The sequence below is a fragment of the Chanodichthys erythropterus genome, chromosome 6, assembly GCF_024489055.1.
Source record: "Chanodichthys erythropterus isolate Z2021 chromosome 6, ASM2448905v1, whole genome shotgun sequence".
Taxonomy (NCBI): domain Eukaryota; kingdom Metazoa; phylum Chordata; class Actinopteri; order Cypriniformes; family Xenocyprididae; genus Chanodichthys; species Chanodichthys erythropterus.
This window is the reverse complement of record NC_090226.1, coordinates 5,874,041-5,896,333: the sequence shown is the minus strand read 5'-3', so window position 1 is coordinate 5,896,333 and position 22,293 is coordinate 5,874,041. Positions and strand designations below refer to the sequence as shown.

General features: G+C 36.7%; 1 protein-coding gene across 6 annotated transcripts in view; it reads right to left on the bottom strand.

Moving 5' to 3' along the window:
* cacna1da (calcium channel, voltage-dependent, L type, alpha 1D subunit, a) overlaps positions 1-22,293 on the bottom strand; it is an 83,783-nt gene that overhangs the window by 31,744 nt on the left and 29,746 nt on the right. For 4 of the 6 annotated variants that reach the window (XM_067387857.1, XM_067387856.1, XM_067387861.1 and 1 more), the window contains 20 exons: positions 21,151-21,238; positions 20,994-21,020; positions 14,309-14,469; positions 13,982-14,207; positions 12,419-12,626; positions 12,212-12,332; positions 11,083-11,173; positions 10,944-10,977; positions 10,830-10,860; positions 10,622-10,748; positions 9,106-9,235; positions 8,097-8,156; positions 4,976-5,082; positions 3,982-4,069; positions 3,740-3,847; positions 3,342-3,394; positions 2,997-3,143; positions 2,028-2,229; positions 1,486-1,644; positions 827-937 (listed from right to left, as the gene is read on the bottom strand). In XM_067387857.1, the coding sequence (XP_067243958.1) occupies positions 827-937; positions 1,486-1,644; positions 2,028-2,229; positions 2,997-3,143; positions 3,342-3,394; positions 3,740-3,847; positions 3,982-4,069; positions 4,976-5,082; positions 8,097-8,156; positions 9,106-9,235; positions 10,622-10,748; positions 10,830-10,860; positions 10,944-10,977; positions 11,083-11,173; positions 12,212-12,332; positions 12,419-12,626; positions 13,982-14,207; positions 14,309-14,469; positions 20,994-21,020; positions 21,151-21,238 (2,279 nt within the window). Of the gene's footprint in view, positions 1-826; positions 938-1,485; positions 1,645-2,027; positions 2,230-2,996; positions 3,144-3,341; positions 3,395-3,739; positions 3,848-3,981; positions 4,070-4,975; positions 5,083-7,961; positions 8,022-8,096; positions 8,157-9,105; positions 9,236-10,621; positions 10,749-10,829; positions 10,861-10,943; positions 10,978-11,082; positions 11,174-12,211; positions 12,333-12,418; positions 12,627-13,981; positions 14,208-14,308; positions 14,470-20,993; positions 21,021-21,150; positions 21,239-22,293 lie in introns of all 6 variants that reach the window. The other 2 variants (XM_067387858.1, XM_067387859.1) reach the window with 2 other exon arrangements.

The following is a 22,293-nucleotide window of genomic DNA, read 5'->3' as shown; positions in this document are numbered from 1 at the left end:
ACACTTTTTTTTTTTTAAATACATTTGACAGGACAAGTCTAAGACTAAATTTAAAAATTGCTGACAAAATAAACACTAATGCGAAGTGAAATTATTTCACAGCACTAAAAACAGCATCTTCTCGACATGTCGACAACACAAACCAAACTCTTCCAGGCATGAGCATGAGCATGCTAAAAGTATGGCTAGCTGTGGATAAAGCAATGTTCAATTAATTAAAATGTATGAGATTGAAACAATTTTGATTTATTGATGACAAATATATAAACCTGGTTACTGTGTACTATTAGAGAAATCTTACCTATTTCATTTATCATGTATAACTGACAAGTACGTATTTATTAGTTTATGTTAAAACTATTTAATCCAAATGGATGGAAATTTTAGATGCAATTCAAATACATAAATCTTAAATTAAGGCCTGAATATTTTTTTGAGCATAGAACTATAAAATAGGAAAGTTTACTATATTATTATATAGTAAAGGAAGAGCGGTGCTGTTATCAGATGATGGACTGAATCTGTTTGTGTCTAAGAGACACTGCTATTCACGGCACACAGAAAAGCTGAAAACGACAGCACTGCACATCACGCTGAGATGCTTACTAGCATTCTGTCCTTCTTCGCAACACAACACTGCATGTGTAAAAGTGGGCCGCAGTGGGGCAGAGGGAAGTTAACATTACAAACCTTGTGTAACCAATTGATGATATAAGAGTATGACATATTGAGGGAAATGTATTCATACTGCACTGTTCTGAATGTCCAAATGGGAAATTGTGTGATAATGTATAATGGTGTGTATCTATGTGTTTGAATAACTCACCCGGGGTTTGAATGCGATCAGTTTGAGTACCATCTCCACAGTGAAGACGGCAGTGAAGACCATATTCAGGATGTCCATAACATAATTGAAAAGCTCAGACTGACCGTAGTGCTGGGCAAAGAAATGTATGATATTAAATAGCAGATATTGATTAAGTGAGAGGCCATTTCATTGGACAAACATTTTTATACACCCAGCATACCAGTGTTAATATAATATAAAAAAATAAAAGCTATTTTAAAATCTTAATAAATACTATAACCGTAAATAAATAATGTTTGACCCGTATATAAAAATACATACAAAATATTTAGTCAGTTTGTTAATATGTACTGTAGTTTAGTTTTTATATAAAATATATTCTGGATAAAACAAACTACAATATATTTTTTAAATATAGTACTCATATACACATCATATACCAAACAGACATGTTCTAAAAGCTACAAACCAAACTTTTGATTTAATGAGGACTATAAAGAGCTAATTAATATGAAATATACAGGTAAATAATAATATCTATTAATACATAGTGATATCTCATTACAAAATGTGCATATGAAGCAGGTTTGAATATTTAAACACAAACAATTGTTCAAACATTAAGCATGAAAGCAAACTAAGAATACTTATAACTGTCGAAGAACAAAGTGAGTTACCTGCACGGCAAGACAGATGGTGTTGAGCAAGATCAGGACAAACATGATGTACTCGAAGCCGGTGGAGTTCACCACATACCAGAACTTATACTGATACGGGTTCTTTGGGATGTACCTCCGGAGAGGACGTGCTTTTAATGCATACTCCACACACTGACGCTGAGGAGGACACACATCAAATGATGCTTTTCATTGTATCAGTTAATGTACATGGTTATACAGGGTTTTAGATTTTATCTGAGAAGACGTCAAGTCATATGCACATTCATTAATATTGTAAAAATATACAATATGCTATGGAATCCTGTTTCTGCCAAAGAAAAATAAAATAACACTGATCGCAATGCATTCTGGGATTGCATTATCTATGAAGGATATATGCATTGCTGCCTTTGATTTAAAAAAGAGGGTCCTTACAAGCCAGCATACTTACTTTTGTAACCTACTATATGGAAAAAGACTGCATTGGGATATATAATCTCAAGAGATCAATGCAGTTCACAAGTCCATGTCCCACACAATCCTATTGTGTCCTCTCTTACCTGGTTCTTATCCAGCTCGCAGTTCTTGTACTCTTTCTCTCCCTGTTCCTGAAAGGTCACGATGACGAAACCCACAAAGATGTTCATCATGAAGAAGGCGATGATGATGATGTAGATGATGAAGAAGATGGAAATCTCCACACGGTAGTTGTAGATCGGACCCATGTTCTCCCGGTTGGAGTCTATGGCCTTGTATAACAACCTTAGGAAAGACAACATGAAGTAAACTAAGAGAATGGAGAGCCCAGGAAAAACTACTTCAACACCCAGAGTTTCAGAACAGCTATATTGTGTCATTCTGTCACTGTGTGTGTTAAACTAACAGAACATTTGAAGCAGTGTGGTGTTGTAATTACAGGAACAGCGTGGTACTGTTGGCATCGAGTTCACAGTGGCACTTACCAACAGCGCCAATACAAACACAAATATCACAATAACACACTCGTTCATTTCCCCCGTGGGTTTGAACAAGGAAACTCGACTGTCTGAGTAAGAACTCGCAATGCAAGAATCAATATTTTTCATTTTGCAATATCCAATTACATTTAGCCATTTTAATAGGCTTCTTAAAATAAAAGGCTTCTGATAACTGCTTGGGATATTTGCACCTTTAAACTGGATGCATAAAGAGTAATACGTGAAATATATAAAATGGTTTTCATATGTACTTTTATTTGATCTAAAAAATTAAATAAAAATAACATAAAATAAGTGACATTTTATATCTAAAATAATGATGTGCATAAATAATAAGATGCTATAATTAAGTGAATAATAAAATACACAGTGCTATATAGAATTTCAGCTCTATAAACAATCTATATTAAGATAAAAAATACATAAAAATTAAAAATTGCAAAAAAAATAAATATACCTGATCTATATTAAGGTGTACAAAATAAACTAACAGAATGAAAAAATAAAATAAAGGTGCTATCCTATAATATGGTGTATTTGTTGAATGCTTACGATGGCCAGCCTTCAAATGTGGACACTGTGAAAAGAGCCATCATGGCCATGAGCACGTTGTCGAAGTTGAAATCGCTGTTGTGCCAATAACGCTTCTGAATGATTGGCTGGTTCATGTCTCCTTCCTTATACATGATATATGTTCCCCTGAGGGAGAGAAAAGGTTATTTTACCCTCTCTAATAGCCGTTTCCTTCTGTATATGTTTGGTTATTACAAAAACTTGCAAAAACTAAATGTATACATTTACAATACATTTACGAAAGCAGTCTTCTTTTAGAAGTGCATGATGTTAAGTATGGCTATTTAACATTAGTGATGATTAAAAAATTTCAATTAGACTCACTTGCACTCCTCAGGGCTGGACTTGGCTTCATCGTTACAACGGTAAAACTTCCCCTGAGGAAAAAGTAAAATATATATTTTAAATAAATGCTGTTCTTTTGTACTTTCAAAGAATCTGGGAAAAAAAGTATCAAGGTTTTCACAAAAATATCCCGCAAATAAGCATATTAGAATGATTTCTGAAGGATCATGTGACACTGAAGACTGGAGTAATGATGCTGAAAATTCAGCTTTGATCACATGAATATATAAAATTTTTTAAATAGATTAAAAGTCATTTTAAATTAAAATGATATTTCACAATATTACCGTTTTTACCATACTTTTGATCAAATAAATGCAGCCTTGGTGAGACTTTCAAAAACATTAAAAAAACGATCCATATATGAAATATTTTACCTTGAAGAGCTGTACACCAATGCAGGCGAACATAAACTGTAGCAGTGTGGTGACAATCATGATGTTTCCAATAGTCCTGATGGCCACAAACACACACTGGACCACATGCTGCAGAAGGCAAAGGTTAAAGGTCAGAGGTTGTCAGACAATTGCTTAAACAAATGGCCTATATTTTTGCAAAAACATAAACATGTTAAAATGTATGAAGACAATTCATATTAAAGTAAAGCAATGGGCAGAACCTTCAGTCCTTTAGCTCTGTTTATGGCCCTGAGTGGACGCAGCACCCTCAGAACCCTCAGAATCTTCACCACTGAGATGGTTGACGATCTGCAAGAGACACAAGTGTAAAGTTACCAGAAAATCAAACAAAAGAGAAGAAGAAATCCATGCTTTCAATTCCTTATAATATTGGTGTTTCTGCCTTGCTTCTTTCTAAACTAGCTTAACCAGCAAGACCTGGTCCTTGGTCAGCTGATTTCATGATGCCATGCTAAGTTTTGCTGGTAAACAGCGAGGAGAACCGAACAGCACCAAATAAGCATTGAGAAAATCGCCTTTAAAGTTGTCCAAATGAAGTCCATAGCAATGCATATCCACTCACAAAGATAATTTTTATATATATATTTACAGTAGGAAATGTACAAAATCTCTATATGGAACATGATCTTTACTTAATATCAAAATAATTTTTGGTATAGAAGAAAATTTGAAAATTTTCACCCATATTTTTTGACCCATGGCTATTGCTACAAATATATCTATGCGACTTATGACTGGTTTTGTGGTCCAGGGTCACATATAATAATAATAATAATAATAATAATGACTATTATTATTAATTATTTGTAAATAAAATTAAAATAAGAAATATTACTATTGTAAAATTTCAATGTAAAAAAAAAAAATAGTATTTAAGAAAAAAATAATAATACAATATAATTGTAAAATTACTAATATTAAATAATTTTTTTTTTGCTGTCTTATTTTGTCAGAAAACAGTAGGGAGCCATTAAAGCTTAGTGGGGAAAATGGTTGTGTTTTAAGCATAATAAGCATGTAATAAACATGTAATAAGCGACCCAAACAGCAGAGCAGAGCAGTTTGTGCAACGTAGCGTATATATTTATTTAATTAAATTGCAGCCTTTGTGTTTTCATAATCACACTAAGCCATATCGCAATTTTGGTTTTATACCGAATAATCGTGCAGCCTTAAAATATAACCATCACTCACTGAATTCCGAAGGACACCAGCGACACGCCAACCACCAGCATATCTAGAAGATTAAAGTAGTTCCTGCAGAACGCTCCCTTGTGGAGAAACGCGCCATATGTGGTCATCTGACAAAAAAAGCGTAGATGGTCAACAATTGCTCTACCGTAATGAAGGACATACAAAGAACAGCAAATCACACTCTCAAACAGAGTTCTCTCACACACACACACGCATAGACAGAAACACAAATTTACACTCCTTAATATCACTCTTTTTTAAGGGTGGCGTGCTCGGAGTTGAACTAAAGGCGAGATCCTAGCGCTAACTCCGCCAAACCCTCACGGCTTGAGTCAACATGAATGTAGTAGTAAGCTCTGTTTCACAATCCGCCACTAGGGGGCCTGGCAATAAAACATGCTGTTTGTTGCCGAGCTCTGATGGGGACTAACTTATGAGAGAAGAAATATGCATCGACAGAAAGAATACAGGAGGAAAAGACAAAAGAGCAAGAGAAGAGTCAGAAAGAAAGGGAACCTATCTATTAGGCGATCTGAAATGAGAACTTCCCTTACTGTCACATTCATGCGAGCCGTTTTTTTTTTTATCCTTGAGAACATTGCGCCTTGTTCCCTCGGCAAGATTCAGTAAAGAAAAGAGGGGGAAGAAGCTCCTACTGCAACTTCATATTCAGCAGGCAGAGAAAAGACCAGCCAAAACCAAAGCAAGTCGCTCCAAAATCATGAATGCAAAGGAGTCGTTTGCTGAATGTATATGAATACAGGGGCAACCAAACACCACGAAGGCAAGCACTGGGTTACGCGAACGTTGGCTGCTGACCAGAGACCAATTTTAGGTAACTACATAAAATATTTTAGGTTAAACAAAAACAAATTTTTCATGAAACATTTCAAGGTAGAAGTTGCTGGTCCAAGATCAGCACTTTTGAGAATCTCTCCACAAAAACAAGAGGCTGTGTTCAAAATGTAATACTAGCCTACTATTTAGTGATTAATCATGATAAATCGCATACAAAATAAAGGTTTGTGTTTACATAATATATGTGTGTGTACTGTGTATATTTATTATGTATATATAAATACACACATGCATGTATATATTTAACAAAAATATATTTATATTTATATATAATATAAATTAATATATATACATATGTATACATGTAAATATTTCTTAAATAAATATATGCATGTGTGTATTTATATATACATAATAAATATACACAGTACACACACATATATTATGTAAACAAACTTTTATTTTGGATGCGATTAATCACGATTTCTCATTTGACAGCACTACTAAATACTGCACAGTTCACACTGTGTACCGCCTACTTCTTTAAAGACCCAATTAAAGTCATTTAATAAGTGCAGTTTTCTGATAATAGCTAAAAGACATGGACTAAAACCAACAACTTTTGATTTTAAAAGATTTAATGCGTTTTAAGTGAGTGAAAAAATATGAAAATTAGTAAATGAAACCTCATCATGTCATGTGACAACAGTATGCTAATAGTGTTGTCACATGATCTCATCACACTGCATGTACCGTAAGTGGCGTCCAGTTAGCATCTAAAAAAAATAATAGGTATTTCACATTTTTAAGTTAACAGTCAAATTTTTGGCAATCTCAACAAAAAGTTAAAAATCACAATGATAATTATTTCTAGGTTTATTAATTTCTCTAGAAATTAAAGCTCGAGAGTAATTAAAACAATGAAACTGGTTGCCTAGTGACTTTTTTCAACGGAAAACATAATATATGTAGATTTAATTGAAATGCAAGAACAATAATCTTACTCTTGCTCAAGTTTTCTTGCATTTGAACATGTGAAGAGCAAATTTAATTGTGCAATTGTGACTAGAAACTTTGAAATGTTCAAACAGCTAAATAATAATTTCTCAGATTTACTCAATGTTAATGTCACTCAAATCAGTGTTGTAATTGTTGACCAAAAATATAAAAAAATAAAAAAAAACATTTTTTGATCATTGAAATAAAGCTGAAAAATTAAATAAATTAATATAAAAATAATACAATGTATTTGTAAATATTTCTTTATCATCACAGAAGCCTGCTATTTTTATTTTGATTTGCTAAGGTGTTACTGTAACTCAAATCAGTGTTGTTATTTCTTAACTAACAAATATACTTAACTAACTAATTACTAATTACTAATATTTCTTAACTAATAAAATATACATACTAGATGAAAATGTTGCACTAGCATTTACATATGCAACATGACATTAAGTTACTAAAACTGAAAAATAAATCTAAATAGAAATATAAACAGTATTCTGTGCCATAGATAACATTTGCGTATTTCACACAGTATACTATAAACCGACGAGATAGTAAGAATAGCATTGTAGTATGATATTCTGAACACAGCCAGAGAGAATTACTGCAGCTTCATTAAATAACAACCGCGCTGCCCCGTATGGCGCTGGAGGTCACATTGCATTGATATGCACTCAGTCAAGGGGTTTGAACCATGTTCTGTCCAAGCATGGTTGTATTTGCCCCCTCTTTTATGGACTGCATACGTGCCAATCGGTTATGAAGGCATGAGAGAGGCAGTGTTATTTTTTTATTTCACAAAGAGTTGCATAGTTTCATCTTTTTGAATTGCTTTCTTTCCTCAACAAAAAGCATTTTAGTTTCACAGACACATCCTGTGTGATTTCCCCAGATCTGTTTCCTTCAAACTTCCTTAACCCCACTTTGACCAATCAGGGTTGAGTTCAAGCCCTGTCATTCTCCCCAAAAGAAAAGGGAAAACCTGACAACTCTTGTGCTGTGTTTGATGAAGATGTGCTTTCATGTTCTGAGACATTTCTTTTCTTTTAGTCTTTTAGTAAAAGAGGTGCCATGGTTTAAAAAAAGAGAAAGAAAAGAGATTTATCAAGCCAGGTAGTACTGAATTAGCAGGTGACACACATGGAGAGAATGCAGCCAGGCCTGTGTGCCGAAAGGTTACCTTCAACACGATCTCAAATGTAAACATACTAGTGAAGACATAATCTGCATAGCCTAGGACCTGGAATAAACCAGACGGTTACAGCGTTACTGTACATACACCACACACAACACGAGCACAGGGCAGGACATTTACCTTTAACACGATCTCTACAGTAAAGATAGCCGTGAAAGCATAGTCAAAGTAACCAAGTATCTGCAAAGAGCAATGTACATGTTTAACAAGGATTAAGGACATTTAGCAATCATCATTTACCATCAAAAAATAAATTATTTTAAGAATTGTAGGTAAATGTGGTTTAGTTTAGTTAAATAATAGTGTCTGTTGTGGTAACAGCACAAAAACATTACTCTTTCAGTGAAGGAAGACCTTAGTTTGAAAGAAAAGGGTTAGCAGATATGAAGAGATGAAGGAATAACAGATGCACAAAACAACTGATCATATAAAACTCCACTAGTTTCATCTCAAATATCACATTTAACACTTTTAAAGGGTTAGTTCACCCAAAAGAAGAAATGAAAATTAATCTGTCATTTGCTCATCCTCATGTCACTCCAAATCCATAAGACTTTTGAACACAAGGAGACACAAATGAAGGTATTTTAATGAAATCTGAGAGATTTCTGTCCTAAAGTCTATTCTCCCAAACACTGACACATAAAGATATTGTAATATAAATCCATATGAATCTAACGTTTTAATCCAAGTCTTCTGAAGAGACACGGTCGCTTTATGTGATGAACAGATTTAATTTAGGCTTTTTATTCATAAATAAACATTGATCTGCTATGACAGAATCTCTCAGATTTCATTAAAAATATCTTTGTTTGTGTTCCGAAGATGAACAAAAGTCTTATGGGTTTGGAACGACATGAAAGTAACATATACTTGCTTTACTTTATCTGTGAATGCTTTGGAACGCTCTTATTTAATCATAAAATTGAATAACTTCATTTTCATAATCTCAGTCTGAGTACATAAAATACATAGTTCTTAAGCCAAATCAATTGATAACAATTAACTATCATTTACAATGTTGATTTATTTGAATATATTGAGTATGAATATGTTTTGGACATTAATAAATATTCTTGACATTTGCAGAACCAATTAGCTTCTGTATGTGTATGTACGTTTTACTCACAATATTACGGGCAGAGAAGTTTCTGATTGGGTCCTCAGCTGCCAAGGAGGCGGAGCTTAGCATAATGAACACGAGGATGAGGTTGGTGAAGATGTGGTGGTTTATCAGCTTGTGGCAGGCCACTCGAATTCTACAGAGAGAGAGTGAAAGAGAGAGAGAGAGAGAGAGGGGAGGAGACACTGAAAAACATCTTGAACACTATATGTGTGTAAAAAAAAAAAGGCTTTTCTAAGAAATTAAAATAATAAAATCGTTTGCCTTGTGACTTTCTTTAGGAATTAGAAATGTGGATTTAATCAAAATGCAAAAACAACAGTCTGACCCTTGCTCAGGTTTTTCTTGTATTGTTCAAAACGACAAACACATTTTGTGGTGACATTCCTGGCAACTAAAAACGAACATTTGAAGAACAAACTTATAATGTTTTTGTGACAGGCTCTGTTCAAACACAAATTTTGTAACTTTAAAGGTGCCGTAGAACGTCTTTTTAAAAGATGTAATATAAGTCTAAGGTGTCCCCTGAATGTATCTGTGAAGTTTCAGCTCAAAATACCCCATAGATTTTTTTAATTAATTTTTTTAACTGCCTATTTTGGGGCATCATTAATTATGAGCCGATTTAGGCTGCGGCCCCTTTAAATGCTCACTGTTGTCCTTGTTTGCTTACCTAGTCTGATGATTCAGCTGTGCACATCCAGATGTCCTGCCCTTGTCTAATGCCTTGAACATGAGCTGGCATATGCAAATATTGGGGGCGTACATATTAATGATCCCGACTGTTACGTAACAGTCAGTGTTATGTTGAGATTTGCCTGTTCTTCGGTCTTTTAGACAAATGAGATTTATATAAGAAGGAGGAAACAATGGTGTTTGAGACTAACTGTATGTCATTTCTATGTACTGAAAAACTATGCCAAGATAAATTAAATTTTTAATTCTAGGGCACCTTTAATGAAATTAAATTGTGTAATTTAAAATGTTCTCAAATGACCCAAAACAGTGTTGTTAATGTTTTCGGTAATTGAAAAAGCTGAAATTAAATATTAATATAAGATTTAAAAAAAAAAATACTTTTCAAAATTTGAAATATAAACTAACTGAAATAAATAAGTTTAATTACTACAATTATTAAAACTAAAAAATCTAAATAAATTAAAGCTAAATAAAAATACAAAAAAGACAAAGGCACATAACAAAATTACAAAAGCTTAAAATAAAATTAAAACTGAAAATATAAAAATAAAAGCTCATCCAAAATATTAACAAATACTATATTAGTACATAAATAATACTAAAATAAAATGCTAGCAACACCAAAGTCATGGGTTGGATTCTCAGGGAATGTATAAATGGATATGAATATCTTGAATGCAATACAAGTTGTTTTGAATAAACGTATCTGCCAAATGCATACATTTAATGTAAAAAGACAGTTTTTCATGCATAAATGTCTACATGTGTCTTTGTTCCTGTCTATTTTTGTGTATGTTTGAGCAGACTTCAATGTGACACATACGGGTTTGTGTTGCTAAAGATGAAGAACGCGCTGCCCTCTGGGATTGGAGTGATTTTCTCCTTCTTAACGAGCTCTGAGATCTGTGGGCGGGGCCCCGCAGGAACGTCCGGCTCTTCTTCATCCTCCTCTGTAACACGGACACGATGATCAGGACAAGTATGCAAAAAAAAACATCTTCAATGTGCAACCACATGATATAGATCTTTACCTGCATTCTCCTTCTCATCCTCCTCTCCAATCTGAAGGAAAGAAAGCAATGCTATTATATCCTGATACTAACACAAAAACACATAAAACACACAAACATGCATAAACTAATTACCTTGGGATCATCTTCAATTTCATCAATTTCGTCACTTGGGAAAAAAGGCAAGAAAACAAGCACTGTAAAATGTAGCACACGAGCAGCGGAAACTAGATCCAGGTCCTCAGTGTTTGATTAAATGACCTCTATCATTTACCCTTTCTTCTTATCATCATTGTCCGTGTTCAGAGACTCTGCGTCTGCAAGGTTGTCCACAGCGATAGCCAAGAACACATTCAGAAGAATGTCTAGGTGTCAATGTGTTAAGCAAACCAACAGCATTATACTGTAATGCTCATAAGCAAACAACAAACTTTTGCAATGCAAAACAAAATATTTTTAGCCTTTTCACAATATTCAATATGTCTTGACTACAGTAAACGGCTGGTATTACTACAACAAGCTTCTTCCCATGTTGGTGACATCACTAACCCTAAAATTGACATAAACCCTGCCCCCGAGAACATGCAACAAAGGGAGCGAGGCCATGTTGGGCTGCTTTAGAGAAGAAAAGAGTTGTTGCCATGTCGCCATTTTACGCCGGACTGCTTCACAAACGAGGGTCAATTCATGCTAGTGGATGAGTTGAATCAACTCCACAGCAACTACATAAATGTATCCACTAACCATTCAGAAACGTCCAGTTTCATTCTAAAAGTTGTAACTTCTTCCTGAGTCTCTCCATCAGTGTCGACTCCGGTTTGAACAATGTAAGGCTGAACACTGTTACTGATAATCGTTATTTTACTGATAACCTTCATTTTGTTGTTGTTGAGCAATAGAAGCGTGAGCTGTTAAAGCTCCACCCTCTTCTGGAAAGGGGGGTGGGAGCAGCAGCTCATTTGCATTTAAAGGGACACACACAAAAACAGCGTGTTTTTGCTCACACTCAAATAGGGGCAAATTTGACAAGCTATAATAAATGAACAGTGGGGTATTTTGAGCTGAAACTTCAAAGACACATTCGGGGGACACCAGAGACTTATATTACATCTTGTGAAAAGGGGCATAATAGGTTCCCTTTAATCAGAGTAGTAACTAGGCACTAGGGTTCAATAGCCACATTCAAGACAAAAATGGCAAAGGGGCGGGACTTAACTCTCTGACATGGGCAACGCATTCCAGGAACTCAAACTACGAACTTTACTAACCGCACAATTAGGCTATCAATGACACGTCTGACATCTAAGAAGATGTATTGACTTCTTAAGGTAATGACAAAAAATTCCCTACTTTTTTTTTCTGTTTCCTTCATCAGGAAGTCAACAGAAGTAAGAGGAGGATACAGTTTCCACAGATGAAGAGAATGATGAAGTAGATGCACACGATCATTCCTGACGATGATGGGCCGCCGTATGCCATAATTCCATCGTACATGACGGCATTCCAGTCTTCACCTGTCAGAATCTGAGAACAACATTGTGACACATGAGAAAAACAAATATCCCATTAAAATAACATTAAAAAAAAAAGACAGGTGGTCACAGACACACCTGAAACACAGTGAGCAAGGCCTGAGGGAAGTTGTCAAAGGTGCTCCTCTTCGTTTGTGTCTCGTCGAAGTTAAACTTGCCGCCGAACACCTGCATACCGAGGAGGCTGAAGATGATGATGAAGAGGAAGAGCAGCAGCAGTAGAGATGCGATGGACTTCATGGAGTTCAGCAGAGATGCCACCAAGTTACTGAGAGATGCCCAATGACTGTGTTAAAAAAAAAAAGTGCATTATGCTTTTTCAGATATTGCCTTTCATGTAGTGTGTGATATAGCTGTTTGTGACTGTGAAAGGTCTGCAACGTTTCAAAGATTAAAGTACACGATAAATGGAGTTGAGGAAGCCTCTGGAGCTGAAATTCAGATATGGTAATACGTGTTTGCTTTCCAACACATGCTGTAAGCTGCAAAACAATCACAACAGACTGGACCAATCAGAACAGAGTAGGCTCTTAGAAAGACTGAACCCTTTATCGAACCGTTTCAGACACTGTGAGAAAAGAGGTGATGCTGCAATGTATATTATGAGAAAATTAAAGGTGCCCAAGAATGCTTTTTCACAAGATGTAATATAAGTCTAAGGTGTCTCCTGAATGTGTCTGTGAAGTTTCAGCTCAAAATACCCCATAGATTTTTTTTTATAATTTTTTTAACTTTTCCACACAAGCTCTCGACTATATTACAGTGCATTTACAAAGTTCACACAGCTAACATAACCCTCAAATGGATCTTTACAAGATGTTCGTCATGCATACTGCATGCATGCTTCGAATTATGTGAGTAAAGTATTTATTTTGATGTTTACGTTTGATTCTGAATGAGTTTGATAGTGCTCTGTGGCTAACGGCTAATTCTACACTGTTGGAGAGATTTATAAAGAATGAAGTTGTGTTTATGAATTATACAGACTGCAAGTGTTTAATAATGAAAATAGCGACGGCTCTTGTCTCCGTGAATACAGTAAGAAACGATGGTAACTTTAACCACATTTAACAGTACATTAGCAACATGCTAACGAAACATTTAGAAAGACAATTTAGAAATATCATTAAAAATATCATGTTATCATGGATCATGTCAGTTATTATTGCTTCATCTGCCATTTTTCACTATTGTTCTTGCTTGCTTACCTAGTCTGATGATTCAGCTGTGCACAGATCCAGACGCTAATACTGCCTTTCCTTGTGTAATGCCTTGAACATGGGCTGGCATATATGCAAATATTGGGGTCATACATATTAATGATCCCGACTGTTACGTAACAGTCAGTGTTATGTTGAGATCTGCGTGTTTTCCGGAAGTCTTTTAAACAAATGTGATTTATATAAGAAGGAGGAAACATGGAGTTTGAAACTCACTGTATGTCATTTCCATGTACTGAACTCTTGTTATTCAACTATGCCAAGATAAATTCAATTTTTGATTCTAGGGCACCTTTAAAGTGTTTTTTTTTAAAGTTGGATGCATGTAAACCTATTGCAGAAGACCTCCAAAACAAAATTAGGAACCTTTAAAATGGCATAATAGAGGCATTTTAACAATTTTAATTTTCCGATCCCTTACCGTGTGACTTTAAAGATCCTGAGAAGTCGTACACATCGAAACACTGAGATGCCGAGAGGTGACATTATCTCAAGCTCCACTAGGATCGTCTCTGTGATGCCTCCGCACACCACAAAGCAGTCAAAACGATTAAAGAGAGACACAAAATAAGCCTGCAGGCCCAGACTGTACATCTTCACCAACATCTCACATGTGAACAGGGCCAGCAGCACTTTATTGGCCACATCTACGGGAGAAAACCAATCAGGGTCAGAAAAGAGCAGATATAGTGAGAACATGAAGCAGTCATGATCTTTTAGCTTGTGCACAAACACACAAAGCGCTCACCCTGTACTTGTGTGAGCCACATAGGCTGGTTGTAATGTTCTGATGAGATGGTCAAAGTGTTGAGGAACACAAGGATGATCACCAGCCAATAGAACGGCACAGATTTCACAGCCAAACGACAGTTCCTCCGACACAACCGGTTCCAGCGACGCCAGCGCCGACTGAAAGAGGAAGCAGTCAGATAACATAGACACAAGAAGAAATTAAAATAGAATGATGCTTTTAAAGGAGAGATAGAACACTACATAGAATGCCAGAACTCCGAATAGACACTAGAACACAAGAGAATGCTATATAGATTGTTGAACAGAATGTTGGATAGACAGAACACTTGAACAGTCAATTGAATGCTAAATAGAATAGAATGCTACTGTACATAGACAAGATGCTAGAATGCTAAACATAACACTAGAATGATAGAATGATAGATAAATAACACACTAGACAGATAGAATTCTAGAACACTAGCCAGAGCAATAGATAGAACACCAGATAGACAGGAGACTCCAACATTAGAATATTAGAGCGCTTGACAGAACCATAAACTGATAAATAGAACACTAGACAGAGCAATACAATGCTAGACTGAATGATAGGATATAGATATGTTGGAATGATGGCAATGGCAGATGAATTGGTGTTTCTACATCAGTGTTACTCATCTATCATTTCCCTATAACTTATGGGTAGGGTTAGGTTTAAGGGTAGGAATAGGGTTAAGACTAAATTTTCAGACTGGAATGTTGTTCCAGGATCAACAAAATATGTTGACCCAGGAACGCATCTAACTCAGCAATATCAGGACGTGCAACACAATGCTAGAAAAACAGAACACTAGATTCAGTAGCATGCTGGAAGGTTATAAAACAGCATAACTATAAAACAACATAATGCTACATTTTATATATGGCAAAATGATTGAATACTAGATAAATGGAGCAAGACACAAAGCAATAGACAGATACTAGAACGCTATTTTGGTAGAACACTAATATGATAGAATACTACAGTGATAGATAGCTAGAATGTTAGCTAGACAGATAGCATGTTAGATAGAAAGCTAGCCAGCTAACTAGACGGACAGCTGGAATGTTAGCTAGTTAGACAGATAGCGGGAATAGCTAGATAGACAGATAGCTGGAATGCTAGCGGGAATATTAGCTAGACAGACAGATAGCTGGAATGTTAGCTAGCTAGCTATATAGCTGGAATGCTAACTAGCTATACAGATAGCTGGAATGCTAACGGGAATATTAGCTAACTGGACAGATAGCTGGAATGCTAGCGGGAATATTAGCTACCTGGACAGATAGCTGGAATGCTAGCAAGAATGTTAGCTAACTGGACAGATAGCTGGAATGCTAGCGGAAATGTTAGCTAACTGGACAGATAGCTGGAATGCAAGAGGGAATATTAGCTAACTGGACAGATAGCTGGAATGATAACAGGAATATTAGCTAACTGGACAGATAGCTGGAATGCTAACGGGAATGTTAGCTGGTTAGACAGATAGCTGGAATGCTAGTGGGAATATTAGCTAACTGGACAGATAGCTGGAGTGCTAGTGGTAGTATTAGCTAACTAGACAGATAGCTGGAATGATAACAGGAATATTAGCTAACTGGACAGATAGCTGGAATGTTAGCGGGAATGTTAGCTAGTTAGACAGATAGCTGGAATGCTAGTGGGAATATTAGCTAACTGGACAGATAGCTGGAATGGTAACGGTAATATTACCTAACTGGACAGATATGGAATGCTAGTGGGAATATTAGCTAACTGGACAGATAGCTGGAATGGTAACGGTAATATTACCTAACTGGACAGATATGAATTGCTAGTGGGAGTATTAGCTAACTGGACAGATAGCTGGAATGCTAGAGGGAATATTAGCTAACTGGACAGATAGCTGGAATTCTAGCTGAAACATTAGCTAAATGAACAGATAGCTGGAATGCTAATGGGAATATTAGCTAACTGGACAGATAGCTGGAATGCTAATGGGAATATTAGCTAACTGGACAGATAGCTGGAGTGCTAGTGGTAATATTAGCTAACTAGACAGATAGCTGGAATGATAACAGGAATATTAGCTAACTGGACAGATAGCTGGAATGCTAGCGGGAATGTTAGCTAGTTAGATAGCTGGAATGCTAGTGGGAATATTAGCTAACTGGACAGATAGCTGGAATGCTAACGGTAATATTATAACTGGACAGATAGCTGGAATGCTAGTGGGAATATTAGCTAACTGGACAGATAGCTGGAATGTTAGCGGGAATGTTAGCTAGTTAGACAGATAGCTGGAATGCTAGTGGGAATATTAGCTAACTGGACAGATAGCTGGAATGGTAACGGTAATATTACCTAACTGGACAGATATGGAATGCTAGTGGGAATATTAGCTAACTGGACAGATAGCTGGAATGGTAACGGTAATATTACCTAACTGGACAGATATGGAATGCTAGTGGGATTATTAGCTAACTGGACAGATAGCTGGAATGCTAGTGGGAATATTAACTAACTGGACAGATAGCTGGAATGCTAGTGGAAATATTAGCTAACTGGACAGATAGCTGGAATGCAAGAGGGAATATTAGCTAACTGGACAGATAGCTGGAATGATAACAGGAATATTAGCAAACTGGACAGATAGCTGGAATGCTAACGGGAATGTTAGCTAGTTAGACAGATAGCTGGAAAGCTAACGGGAATGTTAGCTAGTTAGACAGATAGCTGGAATGCTAACGGGAATATTAGCTAACTGGACAGATAGCTGGAGTGCTAGTGGTAATATTAGCTAACTAGACAGATAGCTGGAATGATAACAGGAATATTAGCTAACTGGACAGATAGCTGGAATGCTAGCGGGAATGTTAGCTAGTTAGATAGCTGGAATGCTAGTGGGAATATTAGCTAACTGGACAGATAGCTGGAATGCTAACGGTAATATTATAACTGGACAGATAGCTGGAATGCTAGTGGGAATATTAGCTAACTGGACAGATAGCTGGAATGTTAGCGGGAATGTTAGCTAGTTAGACAGATAGCTGGAATGCTAGTGGGAATATTAGCTAACTGGACAGATAGCTGGAATGGTAACGGTAATATTACCTAACTGGACAGATATGGAATGCTAGTGGGAATATTAGCTAACTGGACAGATAGCTGGAATGGTAACGGTAATATTACCTAACTGGACAGATATGGAATGCTAGTGGGATTATTAGCTAACTGGACAGATAGCTGGAATGCTAGTGGGAATATTAACTAACTGGACAGATAGCTGGAATGCTAGTGGAAATATTAGCTAACTGGACAGATAGCTGGAATGCAAGAGGGAATATTAGCTAACTGGACAGATAGCTGGAATGCTAACGGGAATGTTAGCTAGTTAGACAGATAGCTGGAAAGCTAACGGGAATGTTAGCTAGTTAGACAGATAGCTGGAATGCTAACGGGAATATTAGCTAACTGGACAGAGAGCTGGAATGCTAATGGGAATATTAGCTAACTGGACAGATAGCTGGAGTGCTAGTGGTAATATTAGCTAACTAGACAGATAGCTGGAATGATAACAGGAATATTAGCTAACTGGACAGATAGCTGGAATGCTAGCGGGAATGTTAGCTAGTTAGATAGCTGGAATGCTAGTGGGAATATTAGCTAACTGGACAGATAGCTGGAATGCTAACGGTAATATTATAACTGGACAGATAGCTGGAATGCTAGTGGGAATATTAGCTAACTGGACAGATAGCTGGAATGTTAGCGGGAATGTTAGCTAGTTAGACAGATAGCTGGAATGCTAGTGGGAATATTAGCTAACTGGACAGATAGCTGGAATGGTAACGGTAATATTACCTAACTGGACAGATAGCTGGAATGCTAACGGGAATGTTAGCTAGTTAGACAGATAGCTGGAATGCTAGTGGGAATATTAACTAACTGGACAGATAGCTGGAATGGTAACGGTAATATTACCTAACTGGACAGATATGGAATGCTAGTGGGAGTATTAGCTAACTGGACAGATAGCTGGAATGCTAGTGGGAATATTAACTAACTGGACAGATAGCTGGAATGCTAGTGGGAATATTAGCTAACTGGACAGATAGCTGGAATGCAAGAGGGAATATTAGCTAACTGGACAGATAGCTGGAATGATAACAGGAATATTAGCTAACTGGACAGATAGCTGGAATGCTAACGGGAATGTTAGCTAGTTAGACAGATAGCTGGAATGCTAGTGGGAATATTAACTAACTGGACAGATAGCTGGAATGCTAACGGGAATATTAGCTAACTGGACAGAGCTGGAGTGCCAGTGGGAATATTAGCTAACTAGACAGATAGCTGGAGTGCTAGTGGGAATATTAGCTAACTAGACAGATAGCTGGAGTGCTAGTGGGAATATTAGCTAACTAGACAGATAGCTGGAATGATAACAGGAATATTAGCTAACTGGACAGATAGCTGGAATGTTAACGGGAATGTTAGCTAGTTAGACAGATAGCTGGAATGCTAGTGGGAATATTAGCTAATTGGACAGATAGCTGGAATGGTAATGGTAATATTACCTAACTGGACAGATAGCTGGAATGCTAGTGGGAATATTAGCTAACTGGACAGATAGCTGGAATGCTAGTGGGAAGGTTAGCTAACTGGACAGATAGCTGGAATGGTAACGGTAATATTACCTAACTGGACAGATATGGAATGCTAGTGGGAATATTAGCTAACTGGACAGATAGCTGGAATGCTAGTGGGAAGGTTAGCTAGTTAGACAGATAGCTGGAATGCTAGAGGGAATATTAGCTAACTGGACAGATAGCTGGAATTCTAGCTGAAACATTAGCTAACTGAACAGATAGCTGGAATGCTAACAGGAATATTAGCTAACTGGACAGATAGCTGGAAAGCTAACGGGAATATTAGCTAACTGGACAGATAGCTGGAGTGCTAGTGGTAATATTAGCTAACTAGACAGATAGCTGGAATGATAACAGGAATATTAGCTAACTGGACAGATAGCTGGAATGCTAGCGGGAATGTTAGCTAGTTAGATAGCTGGAATGCTAGTGGGAATATTAGCTAACTGGACAGATAGCTGGAATGCTAACGGTAATATTATAACTGGACAGATAGCTGGAATGCTAGTGGGAATATTAGCTAACTGGACAGATAGCTGGAATGATAGTGGGAATGTTAGCTAGTTAAACAGATAGCTGGAATGCTAGAGGGAATATTAGCTAACTGGACAGATAGCTGGAATGCTAGTGGGAAGGTTAGCTAACTGGACAGATAGCTGGAATGGTAACGGTAATAGTACCTAACTGGACAGATATGGAATGCTAGTGGGAAAATTAGCTAACTGGACAGATAGCTGGAATGCTAGTGGGAATATTAATTAACTGGACAGATAGCTGGAATGCTAGTGGGAAGGTTAGCTAACTGGACAGATAGCTGGAATGGTAACGGTAATAGTACCTAACTGGACAGATATGGAATGCTAGTGGGAATATTAGCTAACTGGACAGATAGCTGGAATGCTAGTGGGAAGGTTAGCTAGTTAGACAGATAGCTGGAATGCTAGAGGGAATATTAGCTAACTGGACAGATAGCTGGAATGCTAGTGGGAAGGTTAGCTAACTGGACAGATAGCTGGAATGGTAACGGTAATAGTACCTAACTGGACAGATATGGAATGCTAGTGGGAATATTAGCTAACTGGACAGATAGCTGGAATGCTAGTGGGAAGGTTAGCTAGTTAGACAGATAGCTGGAATGCTAGAGGGAATATTAGCTAACTGGACAGATAGCTGGAATTCTAGCTGAAACATTAGCTAACTGAACAGATAGCTGGAATGCTAACGGGAATATTAGCTAACTGGACAGATAGCTGGAATGCTAACGGGAATATTAGCTAACTAGACAGATAGCTGGAGTGCTAGTGGTAATATTAGCTAACTAGACAGATAGCTGGAATGATAACAGGAATATTAGCTAACTGGACAGATAGCTGAAATGCTAGCAGGAATGTTAGCTAGTTAGATAGCTGGAATGCTAGTGGGAATATTAGCTAACTGGACAGATAGCTGGAATGCTAACTGTAATATTATAACTGGACAGATAGCTGGAATGCTAGTGGGAATATTAGCTAACTGGACAGATAGCTGGAATGATAGTGGGAATATTAGCTAACTAGACAGATAGCTGGAATGCTAATGGGAATATTAGCTAACTGGACAGATAGCTGGAATGCTAACGGGAATTTTAGCTAGTTAGACAGATAGCTGGAATGCTAGTGGGAATATTAACTAACTGGACAGATAGCTGGAATACTAACGGGAATATTAGCTAACTAGACAGATAGCTGGAGTGCTAGTGGGAATATTAGCTAACTAGACAGATAGGTGGAATGCTAATGGGAATATTAGCTAACTGGACAGATAGCTGGAATGCTAGCGGTTATGTTAGCTAGTTAGACAGATAGCTGGAGTGCTAGTGGGAATATTAGCTAACTAGACAGATAGCTGGAATGCTAACGGGAATATTAGCTAACTGGACAGATAGAATGCCAGACAGACAGACAGAAAGAGAGCATGCAAGCTCACAGTAATACATGCAATAACATGTAAATAAACTGACATTAGCATGCACTAATCACATCTTTACTGACCTGCACTTTGATTTTGAAATTTTTTGACTGCAAATTGAAACAAATTGTAAAAGTTAAAAAAGAAACCAGAGTATTCACCTCCTTGATACAGTATATTACAACGATTCATTACTTATAAAACATACATTCATTCATGTGTATTTGTGAGGTTTCTCACCATGTAGGGCCACAACATGTCGCTTTCTCATCTTCTACTTTCTCATTCTCTGTATTCATGGATTCGGTCTCACTCGCCGGCATACTCGCTGTTGTGTCACAAACACAAGGTTCATCACACACACATTAAAATACTCACAACATACAGTTCACATATCCTCAGTCAAATTTTAGTAGACAAGAACTTGACCATCTTTCTGAAAAAGATTCAATAAGAAAGATGAGACTTTTAAATGCATCCTTAGTGAAACTTGGAGAAATTCACTGTGCCGAGAAGAAATCGAAATTAAAAGGCCGACAGTAATTCATTAATGGTAAAACAAAAGGATGCTTGAGGGGAAAAGGACAAAATATCTGTTCTGCTCAGCCCTCGCATTCCCTCAGGATTTACGGATAAATTCTGACACATCCAAAGACAGTAATAAGCGAGTGTGATCAGACTTTTTGTGACTGCTCTATAAACTGCTGACCACGAGTCTGGTGATCTGGGTTTAACCTCATTTCTATGTTAGAAACTCGCTGTCACTGTTTTAAAGTGGGATTTTTAAGTTGGAGAGACGCTGCACTCCCACTCCTGCCGGATCTGATCTCTGACTCACTCTGATTTTGAGAGAATGAGAATGAGAGGACTAAATTAGTATAGGAAGGAGGAAACGGGCAAGCGAGGAGTTTGATAACGCTAATGCTGAGGAAAATCTGATGGGTACAAAGAGCATATAGGCACTGATGGTCATAGAGAAGGAAAACACACACTTGCAAAGCACAACTAGTGCATTCACACACTATAGCATCCGCATAAACATCACACACATAGACGTATTATTAGCTTAAAAACATACTTCCTTACAGGCCAAAATGGGATATTGTGCACAAGTCAATGAGTAATACAGTACATATCTTTTTTTTTTTTTTAAAGAGAGACAGCTATAGTAAAAGTTTACATGGTAAATTTACATGGTAAAATTTTAAAATATATTAAAATAGAAAACATTAAATTATAATACTATTTCATAATATTACTGTTTTTACTGTATTTTTTAGCAAATTGTACAGTGTACAGCCTTGGTGAATAATTTTTCAAAAACAAATTTTTGTGACTCCAACCTTCTGAACAGCATTGAAGAGTGAAAATCAATCAAAAAAT